Source organism: Perissodus microlepis, chromosome 4, assembly GCF_051167445.1.
Source record: "Perissodus microlepis isolate ML-2025 ecotype Zambia chromosome 4, ASM5116744v1, whole genome shotgun sequence".
NCBI classification, from domain to species: Eukaryota; Metazoa; Chordata; class Actinopteri; order Cichliformes; family Cichlidae; genus Perissodus; species Perissodus microlepis.
The window spans coordinates 26,330,638-26,355,839 of NC_140464.1; the positions used below are offsets into that span (position 1 = coordinate 26,330,638).

At 40.4% G+C, this 25,202-nt stretch overlaps 1 protein-coding gene across 2 annotated transcripts; it reads right to left on the reverse strand.

Moving 5' to 3' along the window:
* Positions 1–4,630: 4,630 nt before the first annotated feature.
* On the reverse strand, positions 4,631–7,837 carry nfil3-6 (nuclear factor, interleukin 3 regulated, member 6). Of its 2 annotated transcripts, none has more exons than XM_084926800.1 (2): positions 7,519–7,837; positions 4,631–6,771 (listed from the first exon to the last, which is right to left on the reverse strand). In XM_084926800.1, exon 2 carries the CDS (start codon positions 6,653–6,655, stop codon positions 5,432–5,434), a length of 1,224 nt encoding a protein of 407 aa, XP_084782926.1. In that variant the 5' UTR covers positions 6,656–6,771; positions 7,519–7,837; the 3' UTR covers positions 4,631–5,431. The 2 variants fall into 2 exon arrangements, with proteins under 2 accessions (XP_084782926.1, XP_084782927.1); XM_084926801.1 differs by having other exon boundaries at positions 7,568–7,664.
* Between the last annotated feature and the right edge of the window lie 17,365 nt (positions 7,838–25,202).

The window sequence follows — 25,202 nt, forward strand, 5'->3', positions numbered from 1 at the left end:
TACGCATGTAATCCCAAAGCTAGAAGTGCAGTTCCAACAGCATGTCCTAGATTTCCCACATGATATAGAAATAGTGCTGTAGTGAGTGAAAAAAATCTGAAAATCTAAATTATAAGAAATTGATGTGTAAAATTATAGAAAAAAATTGTGGTAGCTCACATTTTTTTTGTTTGTGTACCCAGTGTAGACAAACTGAAATTTCTTCAATCACTGATGAAAAAACAGGAACTTCTCTGGTATTTAATGTTTAGTTATTACTTAATTACTGTGGTGGGGCATGAATAGCCAAAAAAAGCTGTCAAATTTACATTTAAAATACATTTAAAAGTACATAAAGTTATGTCTTCTCTCACATTTTCCAATGCCATCCAGTGGGCCGAATTTTTGGCGGGCTCATTTTGACCCCCAGGCCTTTTGTTTGATACCAGTGTTTTAGAGGCTATGAATACATGATATAAGTCAGCTTTAGAAATATCTAATTATTTAATCTTGTGTAAATCTTGGCAGTTCTTGCTGACATTAACATAGAAAACAGATATGTGAGAGGTAAAGCAGCATGACATTAAAAAATCTCTTAAAAAACAAGTACCAGTTTCTCCCACAGGAACTTACTTCAGTACTTTGAGGTCATGCTCGTGTATTTCTACCTCAGTGCACATTTGAATATAGCGTTTTAAATGTAATCCAACACAAAATAAGTCAAAGTTGACTTTCAGTAAAAAAGGCAGAGGTATTTCCAGTCTGCTGGTGCAAACTCAAACTGGAATTATGATTTAATTGAGGAAAAAACAATGATAAAAATAATATCTTTCATTTTTCAAGTTCAGGCAACACGTGACGTGTGTGCTATTGGCACGTGCTGCCTCTTTGGCCTCCAGCTACCTCGCCGATGGGGCAGTTTTGACTTCTTTTGTTGTCACTCAGGGAAGAACTTTTGGGCAAACCTGTGCGTGACCTTTAGAGGAAACCATGGACAGTTTAGTCAGTGTTGCAAGTGGACGAACGCAAGTGAAAATCTTTAGTTTCGTTATGTTGGAGGTGTTTCCTGGCAGTCACGGTTCTTGCATTCGCAGAACTGCGCTGCGTACAGTATGTTCCCAAACGACTGTGCTCAATAATCCAGTCAAACCAGCTCACCTGGACTCATTGTAAGCATGTTGTGTAATTTTGATTAGTCCTCACCGCAAGCAGGAATGTGTGTCATGCTCAGAGGTGTAAAGTCTGGAGGAGGCTCAAACAAAGAGGAGAACAGTTAAGCTATTTGGTTCATCTTACTTCTCTACTTTAAACAACGCCCATTTGGTTTGGCTTATGAGTGGGCTGAATGGATACCTGTCGGTGTGGCATGCAGGGGGACTGGATCAGAGACAGACTCACACCAGGAAGTGTGACTAACGTACTGGACGGGACTAATCAGCAATGTAATTGAGTTGTGATTTACAAAGACAATATATCAAACACTGCAACACCTTAAAACAAACAAACAAACCACCAGCTAGAACTACAAATATACTCACTAGCCTCTTTTTTAGGTATACCTGTTCATCTGATTGTTATGCTACAAAAAATCAAGGCCATTCTGAAAACACCCAACTATTACATCCCAGTACTATAGCAAGGTGTACCTGAAAAAGTAGTATTATTTGAAAGTTGAAACCCACCCAAAACAAAACGCAGGAACAGAAGCACATTTCCCATTGTGGTGCATCACCCCTGCTTTCAGGAAACACAGCAGCTGCATGTTTCTCTACATCGTTCTGCAGATGTTTTCACTGGGTGACAGGTGAGGAGTGCAGATGGGCCACACTCTTTTTCTGCAGAAATATATTTGTTTTGCCCATTTTTAAAAAAAACAAAAAAACAAAAAAACATGTTACAAATTGAAAATAAGCATGTATGTGGTAATCTGGGCGTAAAAGCCTGGTGATGTACCCTTTGAATGCAGTTTGGATCATCACCGGAGCGCCTCTGTGTGAGATAGCCCTGCTGCAGACACAGTGATGCTTCAGGCTCTCGGTAAAATGTGCATTACCCACAGAGTGATTTAAATTGGCAAAAGATTGCCTGAACGGCTGCCTTAAAGGCTGACTTCTGCTGCGGATGTGTTCATTATCTCCTTTTATCTTCAAGGCTGCGCTCTTCTTTTTTATGTCAGTGTCAAAAAAAGAAAAAGAAAGAAAAAGAATGGTGTGTGTGAGTGTTCACAATGAGAAATTGATCCTCTTTCACTAAAACATGAGGAAATTCCAGCGTATTACTATAAGAATTGCAAGTTTAATACGTGTCAGTAATCGCTCTACAATTAGGTCATCTCTTTTTTCCTCCCCCGGCTTGAAGCATGTGTACGACTTTTCACCTTTTAAATGAGGAATTCCTTTTTTCCCTCTGAGCTCTAGTTTGATAAAAACACACAACCTAAATTGCTGCAACTTTTTGCATTAGATGCTGAGATCCTTTTTCTTTTACCCACATGTTTTCAGATTTGTGAAGCTGCCACACCGCCTTGTCTTTGTTCCAACGCATCATCAGAGGGTAACCCCCTAATGAGAAGCATCATTTTCAACATGTATGAATCACCATTCTTTCGCTTTATCTTCTTCTTCAGCCGGAGGAGACAAACATCACGACGCGAGCAGAGGCACCGGCCGTGAACTTGGGTCCCCCTCCCCCATTCAAACCACACACAGACTCACTCTCTCTCTCTGTCTGTCTGCGCATCACTCCCTCTTTTTTCCCCCTTGCACCCCATCCTTATCCCCACCCCACCCCAACCCGACCCCTTCTAGCTATGTCTGCAAGCGTTCCCATGGCAACTGTCGCACTGTCTGCCTAGCAACAGGCTTTATCCTTTCACTAGGAAAAAAGAGGGGAGCAGAAAGAGGGGGTTGTGTGTGTGGGGAGGGGAGGGGGGGTGTATGGGTGCATGGATGTGGGTGAGGATGATCGTGGAACGGCAGCATGTTGCAGTGGATCCATTAAAGCAGACTCCCTTTCTCCCCTCACCACACCTGCAGCGACTGCCTCTACCTTGTTCCCTTTCAGTGTCACCGCAGGCTTTCTTCACTTCACTCTCAGCCTGTTTTACTAATCAAATCTATTCTAATCCAGTGTTTGTATTTCAACATTTCAGAGGCTTATAGACAGCTCATCTTATTGCAGGGCGGATCTTTGTGTGTGTGTGTCTCTCAGCTGCTTTATAGTGTATTTAAAAGCTTTCATAAGTCTTTGTTTTGCAATAAGAAAAAACAGTTACGCTGATTTTATGTCATTTGATTTCATGTCACTTTTCCATGTAATTTGGTTACATAATTACAATGTAAAACATCCAGTTATTGGAATCCAGTTAAATGAAATGTACTTTATTGGTGTTCATTCAGTTTACACCTTAATGATCAAATATTCAACCAAATAAACCTTTGATGTTTATATATTTCAGCTGCATTTTACTCGAAATTGTTGCCTCATGATTGTGAGTGCAAATAATCACAATGACACACGGCAAGCTGAATAAGCTTTTACAGTTTATTACTCATAACAAAATAATAATAAGACACTAATTGAAGCCTCAGTTTTCTGCACGTTTCTTCTGTTACATTAGTTGGCTTTAACTCTTGTGCATCACCATGTGAACTAGCTTCCAACATGTACAGGAACAATGAAAACTGAAGCCATCCACAGTAGGATTAACAAGATTTGGGTTAACGGTGAGGGCACACAGTGAAGAGATTGTCTTTGCTGCCCTCTGCTGACGCCAACGCGGCATGATTCGTTATTATTTTTCCAGACCGAGCACAAGGTGACACAGTCTGGAGTAGCTACTGAGCGACAGGCATTTTTGTTGACTGCTAGCAAATGTATGATAACACACATATACTTGTACATAATGTCTGTGCTTGTGTGGGGTGGTGATTTATGCCGCATAACGATCAGCGAGGTTGTGTTTCTCCTTGTGGCTCAAGGAAGCAGAGCAGGTCATTTACAGCATGTGAATCTTAGACAAGAAGTACTGACAGAAAAAAAGTGCTCATAAGAATGTCTGTGAATAGGTGAATGAAGCATGTAGAGTACAAAAGCCCTTTATGAGAAGTAGTCCATTTACCATTTACATGCATTTGAGTAGGAAAGCTAAGATGTTCTTCACTGCTGTTTCATAGTATTACATGAAGTGGATGAAGGAAATGAACGGCAGTGCATTCCTTCCTTGTTGAGGACTGTGCAAAAGGTTGTCAAGGTCTTCTGGTGGCCTTCGGGGTGCACATGACCTCACTATATTCATGTTAACCCTTCTTCATGACTTGAATTCTCTCCTGTCACTTATATTTCCAGCTGTTATCTTTGAGCTCTTGTGTTTTCCAAGGTCTGTAACAGAACTGTTGAGAAACAGCGGGCTCGCCCACTGTCTCTGTCTGCCTGGCTGTCAGCCCATCTTGCTGCCTGCAGGGACTGTGGGAGAGAAACTCCTCTTCTCTTCAGTCGACCCTTCTCTCATTCCTGTTCGCATTCTTCCTTTTTTTCTGCAATTCACTGTCCGGGAAAGAATTTCCAGCCCCAAAAGAGGCTGTTTTAAGTTTTTTAAGTTTGATAACCATTTATAATAGCAATGAGCAATGATTGACTCGCCACCGTGATGCTGGATCCATCAAACGTTTCTTTTATTTTTGAATATGAAAACGCACAGAGAGACATTATTATTTCATCATTACCTCGGCACAGAAAACAGGGAGGTAACACAAATATGTTGAAACCCAGGCATGGAGAAAGATCAGTAGTAGGTGTGAAACACTAAAACAGAGCAGAAGTTACAGTGTGGTTCCTAAAAGACACACAACAACACCAGAGTAACAAGTAACACCCCGCCCTCCCCGAGACCCGTGGAGGTTTTGATGGCTATTAACCTCACCTCTGTGTGTGTTTACTGTCTGTCTCTGCCTGTGTTTGCGGGTTTTTTGCAGACCCATCTCAGCGGTTGGAAACTGTTTGTGCAGTAAGTCATACCACTCTAATTACTGGACTGCAACTTCCCGCATCTCAGTGTGGCAACGACCTGCTGGCCGACTTCCAGCCGCATTTTAATCTGGCATCGCCGAGCGGTGTGAGGTTTGTGCTGTGATGATGTGATGTAAACAGCTTTGTGCTGCATGTTTTTAGTTGTCACAGTGTATGTAATAAAGAAGCTATTATCCACTTAACACCAATACAGTTAAGACTCCCTGTCTGGGGGAACATAGATTGCTCAGACTGAGTGTTTGTTATAGACAGCAGGTTTATGAGATGAGCTTTAAAGACATTTATTATAATACAATACAATACTTGAGATAAAAACAACACATGATGAGCTAGACTTGAAAGTCCTTTTTGGCTTTCTTAAAGTAAACTTTGCCCTTAAAAGTCTAGACGCCGGCAAATGCTGACTGGCTCACAGCATCTGTCCTCAGTTGGTTTTGGCCATGAGCTGCTCTGTGAAAAGCTTTTTCAGCTGAGCCACCTCCTCGCTGAGGGAGTTTAGCTGACACTTCAGGTAAGTGTTCTCGTGCTGGTACTGGACCTCAGGTTGCACTTGAGCAGGAGGGGGCTGGAGGCTGTAGTTGGATGTCGAAGCACTGTATTGAGGGGAGTGTCGCCCCCTCCTGCTTTCCTCCCCCTCGATGTGCTGGATCCAGGAGCTGGCACATGCTGGGCCTCCTCCTGCCTCGCTGCCTCCGCTCAGTCCTTTCTCTCTTGGAGCTTCCCGGCCCGCAGTAGATAGCGTGGGGCTGCGTCTGGCGACGCCACCGTCTCCCTGGGCATCGGTTCCGTCGTTGCTTCCGGGGATCTTGAAACGCAATTTGTGAGGAAGGTTTTTCATCGCCTCTGCGTGATCCATCTTCCCCCCAGTTAGTCCTGCAGCGTGGTGGGGATCTGTAGGCGAATGGTGGAGGTCATACCCCAGCTCCTCACCCCGGTGTGGGGATAATTTCCCATGGTCGCTAAGGCGGTCTTCAAAGAAAATCGGACTGCCCACACTGGACCCACCTGGCGTAGAGAAGCCCGAGTCTTCTGACATGTTCCCAGCATCCCTGGAGCCCCTGCTGCTCATCTGGCCTGCTTGGTTGTTGGGATGTGGTGCTGAGGAGCCTTGGAGGCCTCCGTCCCCCCTTTGGAGGTAATATTGAGGAGTCAAGGGTTGAGGGGTGTGCTGGGGAGCTGTAGTGAGGGGCAGTATTGGGGCGTTGGAGGGGTCTTTAACCAGGCCAAAGCGGAACTTGAGCGCCAACAGCTCTGCTCGGAGTCGCGCGTTTTCCTCCAGCAGAGCCAGCACACGGCTCTCCAGGACCATGTCGTTCACGCGCCGCTTCTCTCGTGAGCGCTTAGCCGCCTCGTTGTTCTTCCTCCTCTTGTCCCAGTAGCTGTCGTCCTTCTTCTCGTGAGGTATGAACTCGCGCTTGCGCCGGGCGCTGGAAGAAGGGCTCTCTTTGCGTTTGACGGCTGAGGTGCGGCCCAGCAGCGAGCGCGCCAGCAGGCTGCTGGAAGTCAGGATGGACACAGCTTCATCTGTGAAAGACAAAGCTCCTCCCGCTCCCCCTCCAGCAGAAGCCACTGCTGTGGGTGATTCCACGGCACGGAGCACTCCGACGTCTTCTTGGCCCCTCATCTCCTGGGAGTCCTCCTCAAACATCTGGGTAGTTGGATAATTAAATCCCGGCTGGCGATGAACGTCAAGTGCCACTGTGTGGTGCTGAGGGCTCACTGAACTCTGTTGGACGTCTGACGGGAATGTAGCAACAGCGCCTCCTGGTGATCAATTTGAGAGAGAGGACAAGGGAAGAGGGATTTAGTGGTTACGCAAGAGCTATTACAACACAATATTATGTAACTCCATTACGGCTCTCCAATAAAACTGGAGCAACTTCCATATAACCTTGCAAGCCCTCACTCACTCAGTGTGAGACAGGAGAGTGCTGGAAACTCCAAACTGTCAGTCACACCACACATTTTTTGGCAGTACTCCGAGTACAAGGCAATAAATAAGAAGTACATGTAAAAATACATCTAGATAACAAGGTGACCCAATCACAGTCTAACCTACATTTACATTTAGTGCTTCAAGTTTGTCCTTCTTCTGCAAATTCTACCGGAAACCCTAATCAACGGATTCACGACCGGTTTCCGGTGTGTCCGTCTCCACTCGCTCCATCAGCGCTGACCCACATGTCTGACACCGACATGCTGATCCCTGACCGGCTGCTTTTCTTTTTTTAAATCATCTGCCATGACCCTACTCCTCTTCTTCATTTTTCTTCATCATGAGCGCAGTTTGAGGCAGCCGTAGGTGCTTTTGAAAAAGTCAAAAGTACGACGATTTTTATGAAATACATAAAACATAAAGTGAACATTAGCGAGGGAGTAAAAATCACAGTCCCGCAGAAAAGGACACTCAGGTGTTTAAACACAAAAAGACATTTTTAATCTATTGGTGTTATAGTAGGCTGATCAGATCACTGTAAGGAAACTCTGTTTACAAAATGATAATAATTGTACCTCAGTGGAATGAGGAGTTTCCTCCGCGGGTGCGCATGGCCGCTCTCACCGTTTCCAAACGTGTTTTTGGTCCTGTTCAGCAAGAACGCGCTTTTCCTTCCTCTGTGGTGTCCACAAACCGCGGCTTCACTCGCCTCTGTTATCCAATATTATCATCGGTGTAGCGCACCTCCACTCTGCTCCACTTGGAATGCCGCAGCTCCTATTTGTAACGTCGAGTTCAGCTCAGGACGGTCCCTATCCTCACTTGAACCAGATGGGCCCCTGTTTGTGTGTGTGTTCCTGAGTGAGACCGCCCCCCTCCCCCTTCACCCCTCCCACCATCCAAAGGAGCGCTCTCATCGACCGTTCGCATAACACGGCGGTTCAGACACCATCATCATCACCACCATCATCATCATCTGACCTCTCTCGCCCCGCCTTCTCTGAGACGATAATCTTCCCATAACAATTAGGTAATATTGCGCCTTTCTCTCTCTCTCGCTCTGCCTTTCTCTGGAGCATAATGAGACACCGGCTGTGAGTCAGTCTTACAAGAAAAGCATATAACCCCTTATATCAATCACAGGCTATGGAGCATTCTTTTTTAGAAGTGTGAAGTGTGATTACAGTCTTTATATAACACCCTGCTGGAGCACTCCTCTTTATTAGCTCTAATACTGCATGTAACGTTCTTGATCAGCTTCGAGAGTTTTACTAATTGTCAGGAGAACTGCAGATTCTCCGGTGCTCCAGCTTAGCACATAGCACAATATAGAAATATCTTTCCTTATGTAACTATACTTTAATACACTTGATTGTAATGGCTCCACTGTCATGGAGGTTTCTTCCTGGTAAAATGGACTTTTTCCTTTGAAATATATTTCAAAATATACAAAAAATGGCCAAAAAATATATGTGCTAAAATACAGTTTAAAATATATTTATATATTTTGAAATGTATTTTAGCACATATATTTTTTGGCCATTTTTTGTATATTTTGAAATATATTAAAAAAATATATTTATAATATATTTTGAAATGTGTTTTAACACATATATTTTTTGGCTGTTTTTTTATATTTTGAAATATATTTATAAAATATATTTCAAAATACAATTTAAACTTATTTAAAATCATTCAAAAATATATAAATTTAACCCTTCATATATTTCTAAGAAAACACATTCACATGTAACAGCTGAAAGAAATCTTTATTTGATGTTTAAAACATACATATAGCATATCAATCAAGCAAGGAATATTCATTTTATAATTTTATTCTCATTACATACTTAAACATTCTAAAAGAAACACACATATACATATATGTATGTGTATATGTATATATACGTATATATACACATTTATATATATATATATATATACACATATGTGTGTGTGTGTGTGTGTATATGTATATATATATATATATATATATATATATATACATACATATATATATATGTATATACACACATGTGTGTGTATGTGTATATGTGTGTGTGATTGTATGAACATAAGTCAACATACTTAAAATGTAATTTCTTTTCCTTTTCCAGCAGTCTCAGTTCCCCCAGCTTTCACTGCAATCCTCAAAGCCCTCCTGGACACATTGGGAAACCTCGTCCTTACTGCCACTGTAACAAAGAAAAGTCACAGTTCTATTACTTTTATCAGAGTTAAAATAAAAATATGATTTATGTTAGCTGGCTTCGTTTAGCAAACAGATGTTTATATAGATACAGATATTTTATATTTAGATAGTTTATATACAATACAGATATATTTTACGCATAATTTTACCTCTTTTTTTTCCTAGATGGAAAGTCTATCCAGTTCACATTACAGTAATGCTAACACCCCTTTTGGTCATCTCTCCTTACCCTCCAGCATTCATAAATCTGTTGACCTTCTTTGTCTGAGACCAACCACTACAATGCATCATCACCTATTTGTATTGGTAACTTACTTTACAACCTATTTTAATGGTTGCAAAGTAAGTTACTTGTGCTGTATGCAATTTTAGATACACAGAAAGTCTTCACTTACTATATATGGCTGTCATAGTGTCCTTATCAAGGGCAGTTCTTCACTCTGCGCCGATGTCCGTTTTGCTCTGTCCTCCTATAAAAACCATGAACATTTGAGTGTTTGACTAGTTTTAGATTTCCAAAAATCAACTAAACATTTGAACTACAATGATATGCTATTGAGAGATACTTTTATGGGTACTTTTTGGTAAAAAAACTGGTGACAGAGTTGTAGGCTTTTCAGAGTACTATTAGCTAACCATTTGAACTGACTTTCAAAGCTGTTTACCTTTTAAATTGCTGTGGATCAAAACCTCCAGTGGGAAGGCGGCCATTAGAAGAACACGCACCATTGAACCTGAAAATAACAAAAACAAACAAAAAACAGAACAATATATAAGAGTCAGGTAGGGTAATAAATCTCTTCTGAAGTAATATAGTTCATTTCGGGTGAAAAACAAAACATTCCTCTAAAATATATATACTGACATCAGCAATCAACATCATGATTGTAATTATTTCCTTTTTAGTACATCTACTGCTGTGTGCATGTGTCAAGCACTACGACTGTATCTATGCATATAAATTCACCATACAGGGAGTGCAGAATTATTAGGCAAGTTGTATTTTTGAGGAATAATTTTATTATTGAACAACAACCATGTTCTCAATGAACCCAAAAAACTCATTAATAGCAAAGCTGAATGTTTTTGGAAGTAGTTTTTAGTTTGTTTTTAGTTTTAGCTATTTTAGGGGGATATCTGTGTGTGCAGGTGACTATTACTGTGCATAATTATTAGGCAACTTAACAAAAAACAAATATATACCCATTTCAATGATTTATTTTTACCAGTGAAACCAATATAACATCTCCACATTCACAAATATACATTTCTGACATTCAAAAACAAAACAAAAACAAATCAGCGACCAATATAGCCACCTTTCTTTGCAAGGACACTCAAAAGCCTGCCATCCATGGATTCTGTCAGTGTTTTGATCTGTTCACCATCAACATTGCGTGCAGCAGCAACCACAGCCTCCCAGACACTGTTCAGAGAGGTGTACTGTTTTCCCTCCTTGTAAATCTCACATTTGATGATGGACCACAGGTTCTCAATGGGGTTCAGATCAGGTGAACAAGGAGGCCATGTCATTAGTTTTTCTTCTTTTATACCCTTTCTTGCCAGCCACGCTGTGGAGTACTTGGACGCGTGTGATGGAGCATTGTCCTGCATGAAAATCATGTTTTTCTTGAAGGATGCAGACTTCTTCCTGTACCACTGCTTGAAGAAGGTGTCTTCCAGAAACTGGCAGTAGGACTGGGAGTTGAGCTTGACTCCATCCTCAACCCGAAAAGGCCCCACAAGCTCATCTTTGATGATACCAGCCCAAACCAGTACTCCACCTCCACCTTGCTGGCGTCTGAGTCGGACTGGAGCTCTCTGCCCTTTACCAATCCAGCCACGGGCCCATCCATCTGGCCCATCAAGACTCACTCTCATTTCATCAGTCCATAAAACCTTAGAAAAACCAGTCTTGAGATATTTCTTGGCCCAGTCTTGACGTTTCAGCTTGTGTGTCTTGTTCAGTGGTGGTCGTCTTTCAGCCTTTCTTACCTTGGCCATGTCTCTGAGTATTGCACACCTTGTGCTTTTGGGCACTCCAGTGATGTTGCAGCTCTGAAATATGGCCAAACTGGTGGCAAGTGGCATCTTGGCAGCTGCACGCTTGACTTTTCTCAGTTCATGGGCAGTTATTTTGCGCCTTGGTTTTTCCACACGCTTCTTGCGACCCTGTTGACTATTTTGAATGAAACGCTTGATTGTTCGATGATCACGCTTCAGAAGCTTTGCAATTTTGAGACTGCTGCATCCCTCTGCAAGATATCTCACTATTTTTGACTTTTCTGAGCCTGTCAAGTCCTTCTTTTGACCCATTTTGCCAAAGGAAAGGACGTTGCCTAATAATTATGCACACCTGATATAGGGTGTTGATGTCATTAGACCACACCCCTTCTCATTACAGAGATGCACATCACCTAATATGCTTAATTGGTAGTAGGCTTTCGAGCCTATACAGCTTGGGGTAAGACAACATGCATGAAGAGGATGATGTGGACAAAATACTCATTTGCCTAATAATTCTGCACTCCCTGTATATATCCTGCAAAAATGTTTTGTTATAGTCAAAAAAGGCAAACAAACAAAGGCATTCAATCAGAGGTGAGAAATTAATTGGGAATATGAATTATAGGTGAACTATTCTTTACCTACTAGCAACCAAGCTTCTTTAACCAAGAAGCTTGAAATATTTGAATGTAAAATAAAATAAATAAATAAATAATAATAAAAATAACATGATGTAATTAAAATGCACAACTTACATTAAGGACATCTGTATTTGTATCCACTGGCTAAAAGTAAAACAGTAAATGTGTTAGTAATAGTACAGGTATTTGTAAAAAAAAAAAAAAAAAAAAAAAGAGGCAGTAACTGTGACTCTTCTGGTAGGATGCTAAATGCAGAGATTTATATTTACAGTATAATACTGCATGTACAGGTAGCTGTGTTGTGAACTGTAACTGAATATTAGAGAATCTCAGAGAAATTAAATGTATTTATTTTTTGAATTTATCAAACTGTATGCAGAGAACATGGAGGTGAACTGTGCACACCTTCTACATAGTTAGCGTTTCTGGGGAAGTAAGCAGGAGTTTAACAGCATAATTTTGCATGGCATGTGACTTCTTTTTGCATCGCAGTTGTTTGCAACATTTATATGAACCCTTGAGTTTTGTGAACATTTTTGTTATTTCCTCTTTTTTTTTCTTTGCAAACCCACTGCTGAATGTTTGATAGTCATTATTACAAAATCATCCATTTTCCTTTTAAACAAAAAGCAGAAGTTATCCATAACTTTTATTTTTGTCTTTGCGACAAATAAGCAAATGCTTCAAGTTTCAAATGTCGTACGAGTGACCCGTGAACAAATTCACACAACGTCTTTTTGTCTTTGTTCCCCATTATGTGTCAAAGGCATGTGTACAGGTTTAGCAGGTTCCTCTAGTAATGTATGTCACAAGCAGATTTCAGTATAGTTAGAGCAACATTGCACAATACTACCGGGAACTTTAGTTAGAATGTAGTCCGAGTAGCTTTCTAAGAAATGATTGGGAAACTACAGGATCTGTAAATAATGTTTTCAAAATAATTTATTGAATAAAAAATTTGGTGTGTACGGCCAAAATGTCATCGTCTGGTATACAAAATGATATTTAGTTTAATGATATTTCAAAATGTTCATTTTGAAATAAAGAACATTTTTAGAACTGGGAAGTTTAAATGTTGTCTGTTGGTTTTAACAATGCTTTAACTGTTGCTGAAGTTGAGGGTGTTAGCTCTTAGAGTAGCATCTTGGACACTGTACATCATATTACATATTGTTAACCCAGAGTGTGATTAGTCCATTTGAAGTGCCTTTGATTCAGACTGTACGTTTGTTGATACAGGTACTTATTCCTGTATGTTTGTGGCAGGGAACACGTGGCTTTGTGTGCTGAGTGTGACAGCTGGGGCACAAAACCTCAGCTGACCCCAGTTTTCACAGTGAACACTGCATGTGCACAAGCGACAATGAACTGCATGCACACCATCATATCATAAATGGAAACCCTCTGTGCAAACATGCTCATTTTGACAGTGCGATACACTTTGAGCCGCTTGCTCTTTACTGTTTGACCACCTTCGGTTCCCGATAGAGGCCAGTTACAGCATAGGTGCTCAAAACAAGACTTTGTTCATGTGGACTTTTCCACCTACAGTAAAAGCTGCATTTTAGAAAATGCACTTTTTAAATTTTCTACGTTTTGCAGCAATACTTAGCAAATTAAATAGGTATTCGTGATGCTAATGACAGTTCTGTTTTAGAATACGTTTGTGAGGATTCAGTGAAAAGATTTTTATCACAGGAAGTGCACATATTGCAGCTATTCTGCTTTCCCGCTGAGAGATACAAGCTTATCTCCAAAAAGGCTATATTTAATTGAAGGTGATATAGCAAACTTTGTTCTGTGTGAACTGAATGCCAAGAATGCATTTCGCAAAATTTGGGACAAAGGCAATAAACAACCGGAAAAGGCCACATCCGAGGGAGACAAAGTCCAAAGAGGTTGCTGTCTTCTCTTGGGCTAAACGTAAGATGGAGTGCGATAAAATGCAAAACAAAAAGAACAAAGACATGGTTACCATGTCCTAAAGAGTAGAAGAACTGTTCAGCTTGTTATCAGCACACAGTTCAAAAGTCAGCATGAGGTTAGTGTGTGTGTGTGTGTGTGTGTGTGTGTGTGTGGGGGGGGGGGGGTTAACTGATATATTCAGGGTTTGTACATATGTGTTTTTTCGTGGAAAGAGCAAGGGAATGCTAAGTCTCCCTTTGTGCACATGATAAAACCATGGCTAACTTGAAAAAGTGTTCAGGTGCTAATCTGGCCTCCATGCATTGCAGTGAAAATGGTTGGTGCATCCAACTTTTGGAAGTGGGTTTGCATGCAGGTGGTTAGCTTATCACAAAGCTAAAAAGGCAGGAAGGAGGAGAGCAGGCCTTTAAAAGTGACGGGCCCTTGAAAGTGGTCAAGTGAACTGAATAAACTTAAAAGTTACAGTGTCTAAAATCTTACCTGTAGACGTCAATAATTTGCATTCAGTTAAGTTTTGTTTTCTTACCCCTCTAAATGTATATTCGTAGCTACAGTGGCTCCTGTAGGACAAACAACTCTGACCGCTGTTCCCCAGTAGTGAGTGTTGGCTGTAGATCTGCTGTTTATCTCAGCTGCCAATATGTGTCCATGTCTATTTACTCTGCAGGAGGCTGTAAAACTTTGTGAATGGAGTCTTATGCGAGTCAATAAATCAGTGAAGTTCACTTCTGTCTGATGCCAGCGATACTGAGGTGAGTTGCTGAGGATATCCTAAAGTTTTCTGTCAGTAAGTGCTGTTATTAGCTGCTGGTAGCCGCTTTGAAATGGATCTAACACTGTTTGGATCTTTAGGACCTTTAGTAAACTCTCATACGATGTGAGAATTTAAACTGTTGATCAGCGAGAAAGTGTAATTTTTAGGAAACTCAAGCCCAACATTAGCTGGCATAATGTTAGCTTGTAGTGGGCCTGTTGTCAGCTGTCTGGAGACGGGAGGATGGTGTATCTAATCTGCTGACAATAAGTAATTGCGACAGTATTGGGAATGAAAAAAGCATGTTTATGCATCTTTTCTTGTGTTAGAGCCTTGACTTCAGTTCAGGAGATGAGACTTGAGGTGAGGAGGAAGAAGATGAGGTGGTAGAGGAGGAGGTAGACACAATGAAGAATAGATGATGAGAATATACATGTTTATAAGGCTTACTATGTATCCCTTACAAACATGTGGTCATTAGATAAAGAAAACACCATCAGGTGGAATGTCGATGTCCATCTTGGCCTCTGTATTTAAGACACCACAGTAACATGGTGGCTTCCATAAAGGCTTCTATATATTTGTAATGGTTTCATTCTAAGTTTATGAGAACGCATCAGTTTGTTGGAAGATGTAATTACACGCTATTCGGTGTATGTTTATGAGTAGAACATTTTTGGATTCTGATAAATAACCTAAAAAAAATTACCTACTGTACCTTTAAGGAACAATGACAGAGCAAGGTAACAAAGACAACATAGTGAACTAAGTGCTCAAACAAAACAAAACTATCCAAACAAACAGAGAACAAAGAGGAACCAGAGCCACATACAGGAAATCAAGTATCAGCAAATAACTATGCAAAAACAAGAGCAACAATGAGTCAAATCAAGTAAACATATATTCAACTATTAATTGAAGTGACAGCTATAATATGTCAGACACATAACACACTCTGGTTGGAACTATGATTACGTGGCCATCACACAGGAATGCACAGATACTATATCGGTGGTACACTGGTGTCAGCCTTTCAGCAAACACCAGTGTTGTGTCAGCACTGGTTTAACATGATGAAGAGTTAAAAGGCGTTACAGCAGTTTATGTGTTTATTTTTCAATATAATGAAACTTTCTAATGAAAAATGCAAAATAAGTAACCACATGAACCAACAGCATTACTGTGAGTTTAAACATCACATCAGTAACAGCATTGCTTGGTAGTAGGGGTTCAGTGTTGGCTCATCGTAGTGTTTTTTTTTTTTTTTAACTAAAACAAACAGCAAAGATACATTAAGTTCCTTAGATGTGTGATCTTACATTAAAGAATTGAGCAAGTAGCCCTGCTTAAGCATTAACCGGTCAGTTTGATCTCAGTTCAGTCAGAGTAAAGCTTTTTTTTGTTCTGGTTTTTCGTGTGACATCAGTTTGGGTAAACAACATAGATCATCGCCACTTATGGTTAACAACAGTGCGTTCATGCAATGGCAGCTTAGAAACATGACTGAGTGTAACACTAGCCTGATTCTGCTTTTACAATATGCATTGTGGATACTTTGCAACAGTGTTGCTTACTCCTTAAACTTTATAAAATTGCACAATAGTTGGCACAAGCAAGAAAAAAACACCGTGTTCATGGCTGTGTTTATTGGAGCACGCCATTTAGGTACATTTGGAAATAATTGACAGGGGAAATTACAGTAGCAGCGAGCAGGCTTTATGAGCTGCTAACACCCGTGGGTCTCATAATTCAGAGTGTCGGGAAGGTTCTTAGGTAGAAAAAGTCAATTATAAAGGCAGGTGATGCAGGTTATGATTATTATTCAACTTGAATGTCAAAAAAGTCTGTAAGTGCATAAATGGAGCCTTTGGTCAGAAGGCCGTCCTACATTTAACGTATAAACTGGAAATGATCTTTCACCAGTGACTTTGTCGTAGCCATTTTTTAAAAAGATCATTATTTTAAATGATCGGTTTGCACACAGTTTGAAATATTTAGAATCGTTGGAGAGATTTAATTCAGTTTTATTTTTTTATTTAAAAATAGCACTAATTCAATAAAAGGTCATTCTCACATTCGTGTTTGATCTGTGCAACAGGAAGTGAGTTGTGCCATGCACAGTTCACAGTTAAGCTTTTGAAATATGTCAACACATTTTCTCGAGAAGGTTGTCTGCTTTAGGTTTCTGTGGAAGTGAACAAAAAAAAGAAACAAAAAAACACGTAACCACAGTGTGACCCCTAGCAACAGCAAATTTGACAAAAATATGTTACAAAATGACTTCCCCATGATAATTCATTTGGTAAGCTGTTCGCACAAGATGCAAGACATTTTATACAAACAGTTGACTGTTTTAATTATCTTTCATTTCCTCAAAATGATCCGACTGGCAAGTCAGAACCCTTGCAGTCGGTGTTGAAAGAAAACAATGTTAAGAGAGGTGGAGGCACATGAGTTCAACCAGTTCGTGCTGAATTCTTAACATGCTATTAAAGGCTCTTATGGAACAGCTCACCTTGTAGCTTTGACCTGCAGGGGAAAGAGGGCAGATAACTGTGCAAACAGAGCATGCTGTCTCAACTGGAAAACATCTCATGTCTCGGGGGGAACGTGAATATTTCCAGGGCTTTATTTGACGGAGTGAAAATTATGTGCCGTATTATAAGAATAGAAGAAAAATAACGAGAGCTTAATTCTAATCCCAGATTGCACAGAGGAAGGACAAGAATAATAAATGTGAAGTTTAGAAATTACTAAAGTTTCTCCAGGTTGTGTTTTTATATAAACTCAGTGGCCACTCTGTTAGGTGCACCTTGATAATAGTGGTTTGGACCCCGTTTTGCTTTCATTATTGCTTTATTTATTTGTAGCATGGACTCAACAAAATGCTGGAAACATTCCTCAGATATTTTGCTCCTTAACGACAAAATAGCATCAAATAGTTGCTGCAGATGATCTTTCTTCTCCATGTTGATGGATGCTTGGTTTGAATTTCAGAAGGTCATCTTGACCATATATACATGCCTAAGCTCACTAGCATGCTGCTCCTGACTGATTAGATAACAAGCAGCTGAACTTTACAAAGTGACTGGTGTGTGTAAATATCATATGGTGATGAGATGCGTAGCAGCTGGCACTGATAACTGACAGCTTCTGAAAAATCCCAGTCAAAACGTTCTTTCTCGGTTTTAATTAGCATGCTTCTCATTTAACAGTCACACTCTTCAAACTTACAGTGAAGCATCCAAGTAACTGATGAGTAATGCAGTCGGTGTATTGTATTAATGTAGCTTCTCTGTTTATAATAAGACCTTTCTGGAAAACCAACAGTGATAGATAAGCAACAGTAACTAAGCTGTGCTGTGTTGCCAGATGTAAGACATTTTTACAATAATTATTGCATTCGTATGATTATTTTTATCTTAATTTTATCTTAATTTAGCCTTCTTAGATATTTATGATCATTAGCATCAAATAATAAAACTCCATATTGCACAGCAATTTGAGCATTTTGTAACCTTTAGCATCACTTATCTCCCAATGCTATCTGCTGCGTTTTAAGATTGTAATATGTGCATATGTGATTACGTGTTTCACTTTTAGTGTGACATCTTTACAGCCCTCATAGCAGGAGGCTGAAGTGCTCTGTTATTCCTCCATTACAATGCTTCGTTAGCTTGTCAACATGTGGAAACATGCTGAGAAGCTAACATGTGTGCTCAACATCTGTTCCTGTGTGTACCTGTGGTTTTAAGAAGAGCAAAAAGAATTAAATTCTCATTGTTTCAAAGTTACAAAGAATCTCTAATTATAGTTATTATTTATACTGCATGGACAAAATGTGGAAAAACAATTGCACTATATGGACAAGAGTACTGGGTCACCTACACATTACACCGAGAGGAGTTGCTCTGGAAACTCATACCATCTGAACAGTCTTTTTACTGGTACAGCAGGTCGGTGGAACGTGCATAAACGTGAACTTTTTCTACAGACCAGCAAGTTTGCATTAATAAATCTTTATAGTGCAATTTCTTGATTGCGTTTGGCAGTCAGTTTCCATTTTTCCACGCATAAACACTTGTTATGATTGTCAGTTGTTATTGGATATCTTTGAGTTTTAAACAATGTGTGTGACAAAAACAAGACACTTTTCTGAGAAATATTCACACTTTTATGACTTTTTTACTTAGTGGCTCGATAGATACACGAAAAAAGTAGCATCTAGTTGAACTTTTTTTGTGTGATTTTCTGCCTCTTTGGAGCTAAAAGAGGCCACCCAGGCACATGAGATATCACTGGGAAGGCCAGGACGTCCTCTATTTAGCACATCAGGACTTAGTAGGGTAGCTCAAATAATTCAAAAGATATAGACCAAAACCAAATGTCCATTACAGAGGATGAGGTCTCAGGAGAATATTGTAAATACAGATTATTTGCAACTCTTCTTGAAAATGTACTTCAGTTTAAATTTATCTCCGACATTCAAGTCAAGTCATCCATGAGTTTATTTCACAGAAATTTTTCTTGAATAAAGGAACTGCTTTCACCCTCTGTTTCCCCTGTATTTAGTGTGACAAAAAGCCCCTCACAGTGTGTAATTATTAAGAAATTACGCAACACGTACAGTAGCAGAACATTGCTAAGTGTTAACAGCAGAACAAAAGTTTGAAGAAGAAGCTGGTAGACAAAACACAAACTCTGAAACTGTGTTTGAGTCATATTTCACTGGATTTCCTCATAATTCGCTCGCTCTGGGTTGGAATCTATCTGCAGCGGTGGGAAGCAGGAAGGACATAAATATCTGTTCCCTGTTCTTTCAAAGTGGGTGGCACAGATGAGACTCACAGCAAGGTTGTTTACACCAGCTGACCGGCTTCACAAAAACAGCCACTGGGAGTCAGACAGATGAGCCGGGAGGCGATAGTCAAAGATGACGGCTGAAGGCTGAGGGTTATGTAAGGTGCACTGCTGGAAGTGCTCGGGACGAGCTTTAAATACACTCTGCATGTAACCTCGGGGATAGTCCAGCGAGGAGGACAGGAATGGGAGGAGGCCGTCACTCCGCTGGCACACTTAGCTGTTACAGCGAGAAGGTCATTTTGAAAGCCATCTCGCCGCTGACCACGTTCAGCGAGCGTCACCTGTCAGAGGCCCTTTATCTGATCCCTTCTCCTGTTTAGCATGCTCATTTTGTCCCCACACACATCTTCTGTTTCCGTGTCCTCTCTGATCTTTAAGAACAACCTTTGTTCATGTTTGCTTTATTATGGCTTTGCACAACATCGCTTTGCAGCGCCACAGTATCACCTGATGACACGAACTTGGCTTCATTTCACCTGCTGTATAATGTTATCTAATGTGACACACAGTGTGCTTGTCACTTGGTATTATGAAAGATAAAAACAGCCTACATTGCTGTAATATTGAATATTAACAAATATGCCTGCTGCTTAAATGGAGTTTTATAATCGACTTCCAGCTTTGCTGATTCCCCTCTCTCGTTTTCTCACTAACTTTAGGCTCTTCCTAGAATTGCACACACACTGTTATATACTTGCTCCTCTTCTGACACATCCTGTGCCTCCTTTTACGATGACTGCCAAACCGAAAGTGTCTGGAACACTGCCCTCAGAGAAATTACTCTTTGAGAAAAATGTGAAGCAGGATAAGATTGGTAGCAAGCAGCAGCCAGTTATCTTAGACTGGAGGAATTCTGAGCAAATTAAACAAACATGAATATTTGTGGATATTTGTACTAGCAAACAGTACAAGAAGTCTGCACTCCGGTGTTTTTGGCAAGTGAAATTCTCATGATATATGTATTATAATACATATAATACAGACCACGGACTGAGCCGCGAGAGTTGAGGCTTGGGTGTGAAATGTATGGTTTTCAGTGGTTTTATTGTTATTTTTTTTAATCGTTTTTATCATTAACTCGGTTTCTCTGGGTCTTTTCCCGTGTGTTATGAAAAGATCTTCGTCTTTTTGGTACCAGTACTGGTTTTATTTTGTTGTATTTATCCGCAACACCTTAAAGGCCAGTCCGTGAAAATATTGTCAGACATAAACCGGTCCGTGGCGCCAAAAATGTTGGGGACCGCTGTAATAAGTAATTATTTATTTATATGTTTCCAAATCTGTGTCTGCAGATGCACCTTGTTAAGACCTTAGTGATACAGGTCTAGAGACCAGTCAGAAACCCCTGGCAACATCTGGTTGTTAATTAGAGATGTATATTTCCTGTCTAGCAACCTGGTTGCTGGAGATTGCTGCATATAGTTTGCTGGCAAGTTGTGTCTATTGTGCAAACCACTGGGAGCCTACTAATGATCAAATCAATGCAGGGAGGTTTTCGGCACACTCCTGTATACTTCCTTTGGACCAATTTCATGCTAGTGATTGCCAGGAAACACTCACAACTGGTCGGGCAAAACACATTCCTCTCTCATTGCCAGTCGTTGTCAGATGGTCGCAGGTCTCTAGGCCAGTGCGACTGAGGCCTAACAAAGGTAACTAGGCTTAGCCGAGTGTGATGCACTCCACTCTCTTCCAAATGTAGTCACTTGCTGATAAAAACAGAAAGAAAAAACAAAAACAAAAAACCCTGAGGTGTCAATAGTAGTCCACAAACAAAAGAGTGAAGTCACAGAGCCCACACCCATCTTTTATATACAGTTTGTGCTTCATTAATATCAGTATGAATATGTTAGTTTGGTTCTCAAAATGTTCGGTTTTTGCTGAAAGAACATTTTCTTCAGCTTTATATAAAGACGAGTGAGTAAAACAATTCCTACATTCTACCTCCAAATTTAGCCTTGCTGGTAATTATTTATGGTTCGGCTGATGACTAAGAAAAATGCAGTTAAAACGAGAGCCATGTTCATGTTGTGAATCATCAATCCCTCGAGACATGTATGCAGAAACATGTTTATGTAACAGCTTGTCTATACCACGACACGTAGCCTCCATCCAAGGCTCATACACATGAGAGATGTATCGCAGCGGCTATAAATAGGCTGTGACTCATTTTGTTTGACTTGGGGGGCTGTTTCATAACAAGCAGAGCGTGTGCCCATGCGGGTATATGTTTATTGATAAGTTGTTGTCAGTGCCTCTGTTTGTATGCTGCCCATCCAAATGCTTCAGTCGGATTACTGCATCAATCGATGACCTTAGTGTACTCAACCAGCCAGGTGGGGTGTTTATTTGTTTTTTTCTCACCAGGGAAACCACCAGCAGGTAACCTCACCAACGACGGTGTCGGCACAGAACTTCCCGTAATCACACAAAAATGTCAGCATCATTTAAATGTTGGCCTTTGACACAAATTAGAGGGAAACATTTGGAATGGCATTCAGACTTATTGTGAGGCTGGAGCCAAGAGCCTCAGACCTGCTTTCCTCCTCATGTTTCTATTCTTGGGCTCTTAAATACGTCACGCTGTTACCAAAGCAACCACTTCTGACCGTTTGGGGAGGGGTAGGGGAGTGGGGGGTTAGGACTTGGGGAGAAGTGGGGGTGGAGACTTATGAAATGCTCATAAAACAAATTACATTTATTAGCGGGGACATGTCTTGGGAGAATGTGAGGGGATTAATCAAAAAGGCAGCTGCAGAAGTAATGACAAACCGAGCCAGCGTTTATTTTTAAAAGGATGTTTCGAAATGTAATCAAGCAAACAGAACAGTTACCAGAAGGCCTCTTTCCTATGACCTGCCATCGACCAAAGCGATGCAGGGAGAGTGCAAAAATGTCCTCCCAGATCTGAGTGTTGAGCCGTAGTGCCAAAGAGGTGTGAAGAGTCAGACTCCATGTGATAGAATAATGACAAATGACTGCTTTCCTTGATTGACCCACCATCCAGAGGAGCCACTGCACTGTATAAACCAGTGCTCTCCCATTTTCACTGAAATACAAACAAGCAACAGGACCAGAGTCTTTTCCCAGATAGCATCCTCCCCCAACATCCTCCACCAAGTCATTCTGAAATAAAAAGGGTGGTAAGTAAACAGCAATTAATGACAGTCACGGTGTTTAGCTGCCGACGGATTGCTGTGAGATCTGTTAGCAGGCAAATCAATAACACGATGCTTATTTGGAGACATTTAGACACAGCTTTCAAAGAGAGTTGTTGGGTCTGTGTTTCCACAAGCCCCGCTAGTTTAGAAACTTATTCTCGTTAACAACATAAACAAGACGAACATCTTTTACTTGCTAGCAAGGGAAGTCTTTGGTCAAGAACCAGCTCTTGGAGCTCCTAACCTGTCTCCAACCCAAAGTCATAAAAGCAGGAAGCAACATCACAAGAAACAAATCTTTCAGATAGGATGTTTCTGCAATAAAACCTCCCCCAGCACAGAGTGGCTGGAGAGGTGCTCAGGATCAAAGGAATGTCTTGATCCTACTGCTTGAACCAAGACTGTGCAAATTTAAGAACATAATGACAACATTCAACAATTAGACTTAACAAGAGTTCTTAGCTGAATAGCTAGCTTTGTGATGCAACTGCATGACCTTTAAGCACAATTTTTTAAACATTAAACCTTAAATGGCAGAAATGAATCTGGCAAGAGAAAAAGAGAAGGACGTAAACGTTCAGCAATATGAATCATCCAAAACTTTCATCCCCTCCCCTTGTTTGATCCTCTTTTGTTCCCCTGGAGTGTGGACGGAGCGGTAAAACTTTTTTAAAACGTTTGCACACAGTATTACGGAGAGATTTGGAGAGTCACATGGTGTTTTTACCAGACATTTGCTTTTCCATGTAATTGTAAATGAATTGTAAGTGTCCTTTTCTCTCAGCTACCCATCTGCATCACAGTCGCAACGTGGCTGAAAGTTAATGTGGTTGAAGGAAATAGGTGTTAGAAGTGAATGACATATTTGTTTAGATGTCACGGGGGCAGGTGACTTGGGTGAATAATTATTCCTTTTCGGGAGCAAAGACTATATGAGTGCTATAACCAGTTATGTAAAGCATGCTGTGCGGTTGCATAATCTCTTCATAATCAGAGGGTAGTCCAGATATAGATGGCCCAGTTTCCACCTAGCTCATTGCAGAATGACAGTGGCACAGTGTCCTTAGTGCTCAGGTTCACTCAAGGCTGCCTTGGCAAAGCTTTGGTATTCTTGAACTTCAGTCATCAAAACAACCCTCGATAGCCCCATCCAAATGAATGCTGCCTGTATTAACCGCATGTATATGAGCAGATGGCAGATGAAGCTGTTTGTGGTGAGTCACTATTTGTTAATTTGCTAACCTTTCCACCCTCCAAAAACTCTTCTCAATGACATTACATGCTAGAAATAATAGAATCTAAACCCTTTAAGCCACATGACAAATGGGTGTTGATTTCACAGATTAGAAGCCAAGTAGACATGCAACACAGTGTTGCAACATCTGTTTATACTGGCCAGGCTCTCATGTATCTGCCCAGTGTTTGTTTTTAATCACTCCTTATGATTGGAATTAGATTACGCAATATTTAAATCTGTACCTTCATAGATATTTTCAGTTATTAAACGATAATTTTGTGCTTTGATTGGAACCATTAAAGTGGCATTTTTACTTTTTACCTATTATTTGCATTTGCATTTGTTCTAAGTCTTAATTCATCAATAGTAGTCCCACACAGTGTGCCAGTCACTTACCTCTGTGTAATCTGGAAATGTAGAGTCAGTGATGAGGTTATTCAAAAGAACAGAAAAAAATAGTGTGTAATTACATCTTCAAACAAACTGATCCATTCTCGTAAACTTATAATTAGTGCGTTAAATTCACACAGGAGTAGGTTTTCGGTTTGTGGAAGCCGCCATGTTGCCCCACCATATTTAAATATAGTGGCTGGGATGGAGCTCTCCCTTCCAAGTAATTGCGTTTTACATATGTACATATGTATCTCTGGAATGCCAGGACTGCCAAAATGAATTAATTAAATACACCATTAAATAATTAATTAAATGTGTCAATAATTAATTAAAATGTGAAATAAATAAATAATGAATTAAATGTGTCAATAATTAATCAATTAAATATGTATTTAATTAATTAATTCCAATTCGATAAAATGTCATCGTCTTCCTTCTTGCCGCAAGCCTCATCTCCCGAACTGAAGTCAGGGCTTTAACACATAAAAATGCTTATTTATTCCCAATATTGTTGCAATTACTTAGTGTCAGCAGACTTGACATGTGACCCTCATGTCTCTGGACAGCTGACAAGAGCCAGCTAAACAATAGGAGCTGGTTATAAACCATATTACCATAATACATAACATCAGCTAACAGTGGCAAAAAGAGCAGCACTACTGACAGTTCTGATTATCTTCAACAACTTACCTCTGTGTGGCTGTAGCATTAGAGCTTTAATTTAGCAGAGAAGTGAGCTTCTCTGACTCATTGACTCGTATCAAACTCCCTTCACAGAGTTTTGCAGTCTCTTCAGGAGTAAGTAAAGCTGGACGCTTCTCACCCAACATTGGCAGCAGAGGTAAACAGTAGACTGACAGCCTGCCACATATAGGACAAAAACTCTGGGGCAGATTCTGATCAAACAGTAGTAGAAACATGCCGGCCGGCCGCAGTTATTATGGGATAACTGTTTGTCGTACAGTAGCCACTATAGCTAGGATTATGGAGTTGAATTGGGAGCGGTAATAAAACAAAACTCAATTAACTGCAGTGGGCAGTTAATTGACTTTTCACCACTAGTGA

Excerpts from the sequence above, each read along its gene's own strand:
- nfil3-6 (XM_084926800.1), bottom strand. The coding sequence starts at position 6,655 with ATGTTTGAGGAGGACTCCCAGGAGATGAGGGGCCAAGAAGACGTCGGA.